Source organism: Corapipo altera, unplaced genomic scaffold (genome assembly GCF_003945725.1).
Source record: "Corapipo altera isolate COAL_440 unplaced genomic scaffold, ASM394572v1 23, whole genome shotgun sequence".
Taxonomy (NCBI): domain Eukaryota; kingdom Metazoa; phylum Chordata; class Aves; order Passeriformes; family Pipridae; genus Corapipo; species Corapipo altera.
Window position 1 is genome coordinate 4803396 of NW_020884878.1, and position 14199 is coordinate 4817594.

Here is a 14199-nt window from a genome sequence, read left to right on the forward strand (position 1 = left end):
ATGTTTACAAGTCTAACCCTTTCAAAAAGAGTTGGCACATCTGTCACACATTGGTTTAAGAATTTAAGAACAAAACAAGTTAAGAGCTAACTAGTTTCATAATCCTCTCATGAGACATAGTCTAGGAGACAGAAAATTTGCCTGAGTCCACTTCAGAGATAGAGGAAAGAAACAGTGGACTTTTTAATACATTCATGAGTTATATATAAATTCAGAGTCCAAAACATAACAAAAGGCCTAGTGAAAATGAGGATAATTTTCAAAAGAGCTACCACACATAAATAATTACGTTCCCTCTCAAACCTCCTAAAGTTTGTCAATTGGAACTTGAAGGAAAAGAGATACCTCAAAGCTGTTATCAGTTCTTGAGATCTGGGCCAGTCAGCTACTGTTGTTGTCTTACAAGAACTGGCTTTGGGAGCATGGTAGACGTGAAATGAGGTGAAACCTGACCCTTTTTCTCTCTGATTTTTGGGCTGCACAGCACAAACATCTTTAAAGGCAGGGTGCTGAGACTATGGAAGTACTTCCATGTCCACTAGAAGTGTTGCTCTTGACACTTCAGTCTTCAGGAACTAGAGCTAAAAGACACTCATACCAGTATTAGAGCAACTACAGAATTTCAAAGTAACATTCAGTTAAAAAACTGACTTAGAAGTGTTTTAGACCCCATGTACGTGCAAGAGAACTTCCAATTTCAAGTCTCTTGCAATGTATAATTTCAGACTTCATAGTCTTTACAGATTGTATATGAGCAAATGGGATATGACCAATGCAAAAACAGCAGCTGCTTTGCCATGCAAGGACTGTTACCTCAGTGGAATACATTCATCTTCCTGTTTAAGTGCAATTCCTTACTGCCTACCGGATATTTTGTGTATATAAGTATGTGTCCTGGCTAGAGGGAGAAATTAAGCTGCTGAGATGGTCTTCACAGGCAAACAAACCTCAGGAATCACAAACTGCCCAGCCATCAGCAATGCCCCCAGAAGGTTGTCTCGGCCGTCATTCTGCAACTCGTATATGGGCACCTGAAGAGCAGAGACTGAAATTACACCCTGGCCCTTATGTAAAGCCTACACAGCAGAAAAAATGAGTCCAGCTTATGCAATACAAATATATGAATAATTTATGTAACAATGATTTATTACAAAAAAAGTTTTCTTCATCCAAACTATTTTAGACTGCAACAGATGGCAAGATTTCTCCCTGTGCTTAACAGACTTTTATAATTTAAGTGCTTAAAAACTGATATAGAGATGATTCTGGTGTGATTAAGCATATTAAGACTGGTTCAGGAAAAATAGAAAAACTAGAAAGAAGTCATAGTTAAAGTGACTGAACATGGGAGAAGTGATGATACAGAGAAAAAGCGACAGCCCCAGATCATGCAGATCTGTCACTATGGGCTCCGCAACAGCTCTCTTGCACCATCTTTCCTCACAGTATAGAAAAACTGAGCCAGCAGGTTATTACTGACAGAAAAGGGCAAGATTAAAAACAGAAATTTGGTCTGCTGAGTGATGACTTCCATGCCTTTTCAGATTGCCTCTTTATTAAGAGAGAGTCAGAGCTCCTTTCAGCAATAAAAAATAGAAATCACATGCTCCCTTGCTAGATCATATGTCAGGCAGATCTCCAAGAAATACAGCCAAAAAGAAAGCAAAACCTTGACTGTGATGTATCACGACCAGACTGCCCCACGTCAAGAAAGTAAGTGGGAGCCTACTCCTTCCTAGACTTTTGTATTTTGACTTCAAATAGACCACATGTGAAAGGGAAGTTATGAGACTGGGGAGGGGAATTTTACAGTGCGATGTTTCATCTCTCCTTTGTGATTAGAGCTGTATTTTACACTCAAGCAAGCTATTCTAGTAAGACAACCCCTCCCCCTCAGACAATATGCAAAGGGCTGATCTCCAGCTAAGAGAATGAAAATTAATAAATGTAGTCTTCAGAGGAAAGGAAACAGACCATATTAGATGCTTTTGGAATAGAAATGATCAAAAATGCATCTACTGCATAGAGTTTATTTAAAAAAAATATATAAAAATGCAACAATGAGCAACATAAGTCAGGATAACAACTGATGGAGTAAAAGCAATAAGCTTCAGGGCTTTAAAAGGGAAAAAAACCAGCTAACAACCAGCGGCCACCTGAGGCTGGAGAGATGCTTCTCATATAAACCGATTAATACACAATGGCCAGTGACAGGCTCTTATATCTTTCTCTGAAGCATCTGGCCCCAGACATAATGAACTACTGGTCCGACTTGGTACAGAGTTGTAAAGTCATTAATGATAAAATTATGGGGCAGATCCTCAGCTGGTGAGCCCGCCAGTTCTCACTGATTTCTATCAGCGCTGTGACCATTCACCCTGGCCAGGGGCCTGCCCTGCACTACTAAGCTATACAGTGATAATCAGGATACAACCAAGTTTTGCATATAAAAACCAAAAATGAGGCTTCCTGCTTCAACTACAAATTAATTCCATTACCTGAGATCCTGTCAGAACAACAGTTTTACCCAGGTTCTCACACATGAAGGATAAGGCTGAAGCTGTATATGCCATAGTATCAGTACCATGAAGGATCACAAAACCATCATACTTTTCATAGTGCTCCTGGAGATGGAGAGACAGTTTTCACACTGTTAGAGCAATGCACTGGCACCAGCAAGTGAGGTACATAGTACATTAATTTCACTGATGCAGGCAACAGTACAATACTTGGAAGGGTCCTGCACACATAATTCCTCCAAAAGTTATCCTGTTTCCAGTTTAAATAAAATTAAGGGTTAATAGGTCACTAACACTAGAGCCAGTAATTCTAATTATGGAACAGTCAAAGAGATTCTTCCATGTATACATATTAATGCAGCATTTTTAAACCAGAAGACTGCTAATTAGGAAAAGCTTAGCAGTGGCTTTAAACAGGAATGTTAACATATGCAAATTAGTCGTATAGTCTGATTTCTTGTTGCCGCTTTTACTTTAGGGATTACACCATTTACAGGAACAGATTAGGCAAACCAAGGCTATCATAACATACAGATAAAAACAGTCCATTTAATCTGAGTGGCAGACAGGCAAACTGCCAGTGTCAGAGTGCCCTCTTCTGATGGAAAGTCATCCTTTCCGTAGCAGAAAGCAGTGAAGAGGCTTCTTGTTCATTAATGTGCGTTCACTTGCTGGTTTTTGAGAAGTCCCTTTAGACTATAAAGCACATGCAGATGTAAAAACGACTTTTATAATAGTTTTAATCTACATACAACTCCACACAGGAGTTTTTTTAATGCAAACCCATGAATCACACAGCTTATCCTATTAGAATAAAGTCATCTGCTGGCTTTTGGAGGAAAAATGAATTGGTTCCTCTAATTTAAGAGTGATGGACATAATAAATGCTGTAGTGAGAGACTCTGATGTAATTTGGTAACATGGAAAGGACTACATAGCACTCTTAAGCAGATACATGCAGGGCCAGTGTGGAGGGAAAAAAGGAGGTCTGCCATAGAATTAAACAAGTCTTTTTTTTATTTACACTTCTGATGTCTCAGTAGGCACACACCCTTGGCATGTCCTGATAACAAGGTCACCTCCACACTCCCCTGTAGGTTTCTACTTGTCCTTTTGCTATTCTTTCACTGATACTCATGTCTACCTGTTGCTACCTGCTGGAAATTTCAGGGGATTTCTGCTTATCTGTAACAACTGAGCCAACAGAACAACTGCCAGTGTTGCAAGATCTTTCAGTAGACTCAATTATAGCCTGATGCAAAAAGCATGGTGCAGTTATTCACCAACACAGTAACAAGGTTAGTAGGTTTCAAGAAGGACCAAGATTACAGGAATAGCCATTTGTCTTCTCTAAATCAGTATGCTCACCAATGTTCTCAGCCTTATGAAACTTATTAGATGCAAAAGAACATAGTTTGGTTTAAGCTTCATAATGTAAAAGATCAGACTGGCAATTAAGGAGACATCCCACAGAAATGTCTTGGAATATTTCAGTGTGGAAAGTCATCAGCATGTTACAACTGTACCAAGCACATGTCCAAGATGAACACAAAGTAGCAGTGTCTATGCACAAGCTGGAGAGTTGAAGTTTCTTTTTTTTTTTTTTGCCTCTGAGCACTTTTAATGTGGACTACATGAACTGGACATTTCTACATAAAAGAGTAGTTGCGATCTCTGTACAAGAAATAAACACTTTTTTACTTTTTTTAATAATAACTAATATGCCAGTAAGGAAGAAAGGCAAATTCTCCCCTGTTCAGGATGGGATTGTCTCCTTCTCTTGGCCCTGGGCTTTTCTCAGCTACACCCCTGCTCCATCCAAGGGGCTTTCCATTTACACACCAGCTCCATCTCTTCTTTGCCCTGGCAAGATACATTTGATAGGAGAAGCAACCTCCCTAGTTTGGTGGTTTCAGGATTAGAGAGCCTAAAGGTGGAAGACTGTTACCTGGATCTTCAGCATCATTCCCTGCATTATTAAACTGTTCACGTTCACTACTACTGTGTGGTCAAAGAAGGGAATTTACACTATAAAGCCCCACTATCGCAGAGAGAGCAGGAGGGGAAGAGCAGTATCTTCCTAGTCCCATAGTTAGTTATTTCTAACAGCTATTTATGAATTCCTGGTGTGAAGCATTTGAAGTGTTTTGCATTTCTGCTTTCTTAAAAGCACACAGCTAAATTCAGACACGGGGACAGGAGCAGAGAAATGCTGATTTTTTTTTTAATCCAGAGAAGGCTGTCATAAATTTAACCATATATGCAGAAATATATAGGGCTTTAAACATGTCTCACTGTGGAAAAACCTAACATTTTTTCTACTGGTTGGAAAGTCAAACTCAAGTCCATATGTGTCCACTGGAAGAAAGGCATGAAGATATGAATTTATTTTCTATGTCAGTAGCCAACTATTAAGCTATTTGAACATTTAAAGAAACATATAAACATATCACACTACTGAATTATCTTGCTCAGCATACTGGATATACTGCTGGCTTTAAGTGACAAATGAATTCTTATCCCACACCATAGTACCTCAAGTTTCTTTGCAATTTTGGCCCAGTCATCTGGTGTCATGTTGGAAGAATCAAGTAGTGGTGATAGCTCAAGGATTGTGTAAAAGATTCTTTTATTTTGCTTGGAGACACTGTGAAGAAAGAGAATTGGAAAAAAAAATTCTTAGAATATCATCTCATCACTTCTGATTTTTTCTTTGAATCATCAGATTTTACCCTTTTCCTCCCCATCTTCCAAATCTAGGTGAAAAAAAAGGTCTTAAATTTGGAAATTAAATTCCAAGTTTAGAAGTTCATGGCTTGATGTGGTTTAAAGCACAAACACTTAAATTTAATTTAATAATAAATAAAATTTAGAAGGCAGAGAGGAGTTGCCAAAACTAAAGTCAGAAAAGAAGAACCCAGACTTACACTGTTTAAGTTTGTTACTGACTTGTAACAGAAGTTAATACGAAGCCTTAAGGTTTAAAAATGCTTCATAAGTTATTGAGAGGAATCTATAAAGCTCCTGATGTTCATAGGGGGGACGCAAGAGAAATGTTGCAACAAATTTCTCATCCTTTGATAAATATAAATAGATACCCTATAAACAGATACTCTTTCCTGACACAAAGGGTATCTTAAGCGTCTTATGACTAAGATTCATTTTTGTGGCTTTTAGAAGATCCATTAATTTTTTCTGACCTCAGATTTCAGAATAAAACTCTCTTGGTTCTTCAGATGAACTGTTGCCTTTGCTAGTAATAGGCTAACTTTGTAAAAGCCCAGTCCCAGACTATTAGACCTGTTGTGACCTTGTTAAGGAACTGTGCTCTATGGTGCCAGCTATGCCTTCTTACGTGGAGTTTAAGGATGTGATAATATCAAAGATCTTAAAATACTGGCATAGGCTGAAAACAGAGACCTCAGGACCATAAACAACTCACTGGCAATCAATTACTGGCCACTGAACAAGTGCAACCTTGACAGCCAGGAAATGACTGCTCTGAGTAATAATAAAAACAAGCCTCAGCAACTACGCAAGGGAAAAAAATTCCAAACCAAACCAAAACCAGTCAGGCAACGGGATAAAGTACCTGTGCGGCTGAGGAATGTGACAATTTCAAACATCATGTAGTGTGTAGCCCAGCAGACAGAGATCAAGGATTAAAAAGTGTTTAGATACTCAAATATCTTAAAAAGTATGCAATCTCAAATTTGGAGGAGACTTATCAAAGGCAATGGTGGCTATGGAATCACAGTGGATTGTCTTAGCTCTAAGCATGCTGTCTGCTCTCCTGCCTTCAAGGACCACAGCTCTCCCTTCCTCCACCTGCCTGTATCAAGAAATCTAACTCTTCTAAGACCTTTGATTTGGCATCCAAATGGACTGCACATAGAGCATGTGTTATACCCCACAAAAAAAATGCTGATTTCTCCACATTAACTTTCTAATGTCTCAGAATAAAGTCAACTACGTATAAATTCAATTTGGCGGTTTAGATTTGGGGTAATAAAAGAACCCCAGTACTAATATTTTCTGCTACTTTTCTGAAGCTTAGAAGATGAAAGAATATCCACCATTTTCATCCATTCTTAGATGAGCTGGAATATATTTCTATTTCCAAATGTTGCAGCCAACATGCTGCATATTCTTGTAAAAAGTCCCTCTCCATCTTTCTTGCAAGCTCCCTTCAGGTACTGGAAGGCCAGAATTACACCACCCAAAGCATTCTCTTCTCCAAGCTGAACAAACCCAATTCTCTCATCCTTTCCTCATAGCAGAGCTGCTCCATCCGTCTCATCATCTTAGTGTCCCTCCTCTGGACTTGCTCCAACAGCTCAATGTCCTTCCAGTGCTGGGAACCCCAGAGCTGGATGCAGTGCTCCCGGTGGGGCCAGAGCAGAGTAGGGGGGCAGAATCCCCTCCCTGGCCCTGCTGCCCACGCTGCTTTTCATTCAGCCAAGGATACAATTGGTTTCCTGGCTCATGTCCAGCCTCTCATCCACCAACACCCACAAGTCCTTCTCAGCAGGGCTGCTCTCAATCTGTTCATCCCCCAGCCTGTGTTGATACTGGGCATTGCCCTGACCCAGGTGCACCACCTTGCACTTGGTCTTGTTAAACCTCATGAGCTTCCCACGGGCCCCGTTCTTAAGCCTGTCCAGGTCCCTCTGGATGGCATCCCATCCTTCAGGTGTGCCAACAGCACCACCCAGCTTGATGTCACCTGCAAATTTGTGGGGGGTGCACTCAATTGCTTCGTCTGTGACATTAAAGAAGATATTAAATAACACCGATCCCAATATGGACCCCTGAGGGACACCACTTGTCACTGATGTCCATTGGGACTCTGAACCATGACCACTATCCTCTGGATGTAACCATCCAATCAACTCCTCATCCACTGAACAGTCCACCTGTTGAATCCATCCCTCTCCAGTCTCTCACCCAGGCACAGAGGTGGTGCTGACAGGTCAGTAGCTCCCAGGGTCATCCTTTCTACCCTTTTTAAAGGTGGGTACAATATTTCCCTTTTTCCAGTCATCTGAGGCTTCTAATAAATTCTGCAGACCCACTCCCCTCATGTAGCCTGTAAGACTGTTACATAGAGCAGAGAGAGCATTTAAACAATGTGTTTAAACTGACATACTGTACCTAAGAAGTTAGACTTCACATGAAAAATTGCCTTGCTGGATATTACATTTACACATGCTAAGAGTAAAACTGGAAGTCAGATTGTAAAGAAAGCTCCCCTGAGAATGCAGTCTAAATAAAACACAACATACCAACAGAGAAACCACTTGCCTACAACTTTTGATGCTTCTCTCTAAAAAGAGAACATATAATTCCTCTTACATCGATGTTACACACAGATAAACAAAGTTCACAAAATACTCCTATTTTCTCCCCTCAGGAACTCACAATATTTCTCAACTGTCTAGTTAAAATATCACTTGGCTAACACAAAAGACAAAATGGCAAATTGCCATGACTAACCTCCAGAAACAGCACTCAGCAGCGAGAGAAAAACAAGACAAGATTGGTTTTTAAACCTCAGGTTTTTGATGTGAATGATTGTTTTAAGCTTTTCTGTTCTTCATGGAAAAGATGTGCCAAGAGAAGTATATTTAGGACTCAAATTGGTATACTAGTGCAGTTTTGTTTTGTTTATAATCCCTTAAAGGATTTAAATGTTATTCAAGCACAGAATCATCAGAGAACCCCATTTTTCTTAGTGTAAGCATCGTATTTAACACAAGCTATATGTTCCTATAAATACTACTGCACCAGGAGTCCATTAGTTTTCCCTTTACTACTTTTCCTGCTATCTGCCTTTTAAGTGGTTACTTTTAAAAGCTTTACATAGAGACCTCAATACAAAGTAGAAAGAAATTACTAAACCTTACATTTTCTTTGAATATCCTGGTTTTCTCTTTAAAGATTAATGAATATTCATTTTTACTCTTATAGCAAACCAGCTACAGTCCCATTTAGTTTTGAGTGACTGTGTAAAATCATCCTTTGTGCAAAGCTAACATGTTTACAGGGGTACAGTCATTCATCACAGCTGGGGAATATTTCAAATTAGCATACTGCCCTCTAAATAAAAGCTATAAGCTTATTAATCATTGTCCAACAGTTAAGAAGAAATGCAGATTAATTATAAGCCTATCGCTTATTATCATAACGTTGCATAAATTTGGGAAAAACAATCATCTTTTAGGGCTTTTAAAAACAGAAGGCCTGCAGAATTAAAGCATGAGGCCTATTCACAGATGCATTAATTACATGCTACTTTTTCAGACATATGCTGAAGATAATTCACATGGAGCTATATGTAGTTTTCTTAGTTTCTGTAGAATATTTGTATGTTTGCACAGCAGCAAATTAATATGAAAAACAAGGGAAAAAATGCAGAACTAAGCTGCCCAGAATGGTCAATTGCTGCCTAACTTAAAAGTTACTTCTCAGGCAGTTCTAAGGCACTTCATTGCAAATATACCAAATATTTTCTATCATGTCAGACATGGTAGACTTTTTCCTTTCAAGCCAATATAAGTATTTTTGCTAATCTCATCATGGATTCTTCATGCTAAATATCTGGACGTGTAATTATCTGAAAATTAACACAATACTTCCTAACCCTCCCTCTCCCCAAGGAAATTATACTTACGGGAGCACCAATGTGTTCTCTGGAAATTCATGGGAGTTGTTCAGTTTTGTTTCCTGGGCATATGCCTTATCATGCAGCATTGGCATTTTTTTCAAGCTGTTTACTAGTTTATTGGCCTCAGGAGCAAGTCCTTAAAAATAAAGAATAAGGGAAGTAAATAAAGGATCAGGGATGGAAGGAAGCAAATGGCACAGTAAGGAGGGAAGAAGTTTCACAGCAGTTTGCCCATCCTTCCAAATTAAATTTAAATAGTCTACTGCCAGTTTAAAAACATGAAAATTGGACATAACTAATAAATATCCATGCAGTTATCCTTCTCTTGACTTAAAATAAATCCTTTATTTAAGAAAAATAATGTTTCAAATCTCCTCCATATCAAATATTTATGCTTTCCCTATTTTTAATTGCTGCTTGTCTGCAAATACTGATCAGCAATAGGGACAGGAAGCCAATTTTTGCAACTGTAGCAGAAAGCTACTATTCTCTTTTACATGTCATAGCTATTATTGCTATTACTATTACTTAGTGGCAAAAGACTTACAAAGCACTGAGCATTGTTTTGTACTATCAAGTTGTGATATATACTAGATACTTTCCATTAGCAGGTTTAGAACTGACCATCTGAACTGACAAGATGCAGAGAAGGTGCATAAACTGCTGAATAGAAAAAGTTGAAAGCGTGGATGTATCTCAAGCTCTGCTCACCCTCTCCCCTCCTGTGACTGGGGTCTGCCCCTCTGTGGCAGGGGCCCTGAAACAGCTGTGACTTTAACCTAAGAATACAGTTAGTGCTTGGTGGATCCTGCAGGTGTCCTGGCTGCAACCAGGTATTTCAAAGGGTATCTGTACACCATTCTATATTAGCCAGAAAGGCACCTGATTTTTTGATGTTACAATCCTCAGCATCATAGAACCGAGTTCACCTGTGAATCTAACCTGTATCCCCCCAATACCCTGTTTCAGGAATAACAGTGACAGTCCTGGCATCCAGAATCAGAAGACACCCTGTATTTCTGCAGTGTGATTTTTTGGGATGTTTTTCATTCAAGGAACTTTTATCATAGGTACTTCCTTCTGGACTTCAAGATTATACTGGTGTTACTGTCAAGTTCAGTTTAATCTCAGTGAATGTGTTTCATACTACCTGTTCAGATGGGGAACAAACTGTCAAACCTCATTATTCTACTTCTGGTAGTTCTACTTATTTCTAATTTGAAGCCAGGCAATTCCCTCCTACTTCCCAGTTCCATTTCTTTAAACATAACTCTCATCCAAGTTAGCCTCTGTATTTCTTTGCCTCACCTTCAAACAGCAAAGTTTATTTTAAGTACTCCAAAACACAGAGACTATTTTCAATAGTATTTTTATCTTTTCCTATTTACCTTCCAAGCTGATGGAAAAATCTTTTAAGAACTCCCTAATCTCCCTCCTGGCTTGCCTTAAATGAAGTAGCAGGCCTCTTCATAGCCAACTTCCTCACAGGACAGCAACAGCATTTGAGTGGATTTGTTTGGATTCCTGCCAGAATTCTTTGTTTTACAAAATATACTTAACGCGCTTTCAAGCTTTGGGTGTTTCATTCATTCAGCTATAATCCCTGCTTTTCCTATTAAAGATGTTCCTAGCTTAGTCACAAATGGCCACTTGGGCATAGAGTCATTTTGGCTCAGAAATTCAGCCCAGTTTCAAGTGTTTCCTGGGTGTTTTCTGATTATTCTTCTGCTTGTCCAGTGTTATCTTGCTCTGAATACTGACAATGGATGAGACTGTTTATTTTTTGTATTTGCCACAGGAACTGGAGAGCTGATGCACATTACTTTTCTTTAATCCTTTCTCTATAAATGGAAGTTTCTCATCTCTTAATCACTGATCTGTCAGGATTTTTCTCTAATTGCTTGCACTGAACGTAAACTTTTTTTTTTAAGATGTTCTGCAGATGTATCCAAGATGACCCACTTACAACCTCTGCAGTCCCCTACGTGCATCCACATCTAGCAGTGCTCTCTGCTTTACAGCAGAGAAGCAAACACAGGGGAACTCAAGTGCAACTGTTTTAAGAACACTTCTACTTTATTATGCGTGGAAAACAACTTTTGTGAGCCAAGCTTGTTAACCAAGTATTTGAAGCAACTTCACCCCTGCAGAGAAGAGGCGGGCTGTGCGACTTGTCCAAAGAGCTCTCATCAGCTTCTGTCCTTTCCCTCTTTAGCTGGCCAGCCTGGGCATCACAAAGCAGGCAGACAAAGGCAGAACAGCAAACAAGCACCTGTGGCCAAGGAGAACAATCATGGTTCTGTCCCACCAACAGTTGAGGCCTCTGCTTTTCACCCCGGTGCTACAGATAACACAGTTATAGCTACCTGCCAAACGAGACATCCTACAACCTGTGCTGCTGCAGAGAACAGGGAGCTGAAAAACTCTGATGCAGTGGGACTCTGCACCCAAGAAGCCAGAGGTGCTTGGGGAGAAGGACCATCCTGTACATCAGCATGCTGAAGTTATCCCCCAATCCTAACAAACTCACCACACTGAGGAATGCAAAGGACATTGCTAAGCCAGTTTTGACCTATGTAAGATCAATAAAAATGGCATATACATCTATGGTGCCACATCCCAAAATTGAAAACTACATCTTGCAAAGGCAGAGAAGCAGAAAGCATTGTCCAAAATATTCATTTCGGCATGTGTAGTCTTTGGAGCTTTCAGAAATGAGGTACACAGATTTCTAACACGAAAAGGTTTGGACTACAGAAGCCAGTCCTTTGGCAACCTAGTATGTCTAGAAGAGACAGAAAAATAACTATGTTACCTAGGCAGACTCTACTTCAAGATAAGTAATCTTTCTAAGGGTATTTAGCTTAGTTCTACTTGGATTTTTTGGGTGCTTTTTTCGTTAGTATTTCAGGTAAAAGCCAGGAAAGAGATTCAATCCACACACCCAAGGAAAAGATTGTCCTGAAGGCACCAGCCAGGAGAAGCATGAGCACAAACTTGATGGAAAGATCAGTATCACAATAACCTCACTATGGAGTGCAGGAAGATTGTCTTTTTGACATGCACTCCTGATAAGCCAAAAGAAACTGCTGTAGGAGGAAATAAGTAGGAGGAAGACATTTTAAAAATGCACTGAAGTGGCTTGATGCAACCAGTCATGCCTATCTCGTATTGGCCTTTTTAGCCACTACCATGCTTGCAACAAAAGGTGGGTGGAGCCCTTCCCAAATCTTGGTTCACGAAGCCTGGCCATGACGACGATGATGATGATGATGATAGTGAAGTGGCTTGACAGCAAAATCATGAATACTGAGACTGTCTGCTCCTAAGTCTGGTTGTCATCCAACTCAAACTAACTATTCATCCTCTGAAAATTACTCCTGAGCAGGTAACCTGTAAGTGTGCAGAAAGTCCAACTGGTTCAAGACATGCTGGATTTGCCAGATGGGTACAGGTCAACTGCAGAAACTCTGCAGGAGGTTTACAATCAGATATGATGTTGATAAATGACTGCTCCACACATGTACAACGAGCCCCAGGAATGTGATTCTATTGGTCTTGCATATGGGGGCAGTTCTGTACAGAAACATATTCCTTGCAGAACACATTAGGCCTATCAAACCTGTCTGATTTTAAAGAGTAATCCATCTTCTCTCAGCAAATGGAAAGGCCACAGAAAACCTTGTAAGCCTAGACAAACATTAGTTAGGTAGAAACCTAGCTGGATCCCTTGACTCATAGCAGTTGCTGCTATGAAAGGTTTCGTGCAGCTCAAGGAAGCTAATTCTGTTCACACTGCTTGCAATAAAACACTTGTAGCCCTAGGTAGGATTGTAAACTGGCATTTTCCATCTACAGGTTAATAAAAGAAATGAGCATCTATAGTTTTTTTTTTTCCCTTAAAGCATGCTGCCTTTCCCATGCCCTTTCACCAGCCTCTGAACACTAAAGACTGCCAAATATTCTGAAAGAGGTACTGTGGCTGCTCTGCAGCTAGATCTGTGTATGAAAAGCAGGTCGAAACCCTCACCAGGATACAGCAAGTCAGCATCATTGAATCATAACTGTGAGATTGTTTGCACATGCTTTAATGATTGACACTTGTTAAGCAAAAGTAAAAAAAAAAAGGCATACAAGATGAGAGGAAGTTATAAAGTTCATTTATAAAAGAATGAGACACATGATTTTAATTTGTTTGCTTAAAGAGTCAGAGGGAAGCTGAGGCAATAAAAGCAGAAAATTATTTTAGTATACACGATGCAAACTGAGAAAGGAAAGACCACATAATTTGAAATATGGACTTTTTTTTTACCACTTTGATAGATTAAACACAAAGATGACACCTATAGAAAAAAAAGGCAGAAAAACACTTTAAAGCATCTTCCCTACAATAATACGAAGCAGCCAATCACCATCTTCTGAGAAGAAAGGACGTGTTAGAAAAAAAAAATCAAGTCTAGGAAGCTCCAAGATGAAGCGCTGAGTGTACTCATTCTACAGATGAGCAGCAGAGACTGTATTTCAGGCAACTCTGTACTAGGGATCACAAGTACCTGCACTTCTGAACCCAGATAGACACAGGCTCTGGAAGGCCTGGGATGCTCCACTACTTTCCAAGTGAAGGAGGGAAGAAACTAAATAGATATTCATCAAAATTGGACTGATTCCCTCTCACTCCCACTCCTTACATTACACTGTTTTCCTTTAAAACAATGCTGGCAAATGCACAGCCCTACAGCAAGTCAGACTTGACTGAAATTTGTTCTTTTTCCTGGACACATTTGTTATTTGATGCTCCTGTCATCCCTTAGGACCTGTGCCTACTGAGTGAGGGTCTAGTGGTGCTTAGGTACCAATCCAACCAGCTTCTGGATTGGGGGCCTGGGCACGTATCAAGTGAATTTTGGGCATGTATTTGCTGACATTTAGGGGCACCTGAAAACACATGGCATATACAGGTAGGTAACTAAGAAGCCTTCAGATAAAATGGAGTCAGTATACCGATATATCTCA

The 14199-nt window shown here is 39.7% G+C and overlaps 1 protein-coding gene across 2 annotated transcripts in view; it reads right to left on the reverse strand.

The window, feature by feature from the left end:
* ASPG (asparaginase) overlaps positions 1-14199 on the reverse strand; it is a 46904-nt gene that overhangs the window by 31804 nt on the left and 901 nt on the right. For both annotated transcript variants that reach the window (XM_027638042.1, XM_027638043.1), the window contains exons 2-5: positions 9193-9322; positions 5055-5166; positions 2499-2624; positions 948-1031 (exon numbers count right to left, since the gene is read on the reverse strand). In XM_027638042.1, the coding sequence (XP_027493843.1) occupies positions 948-1031; positions 2499-2624; positions 5055-5166; positions 9193-9322 (452 nt within the window). The remainder of the gene's footprint in view (positions 1-947; positions 1032-2498; positions 2625-5054; positions 5167-9192; positions 9323-14199) is intronic.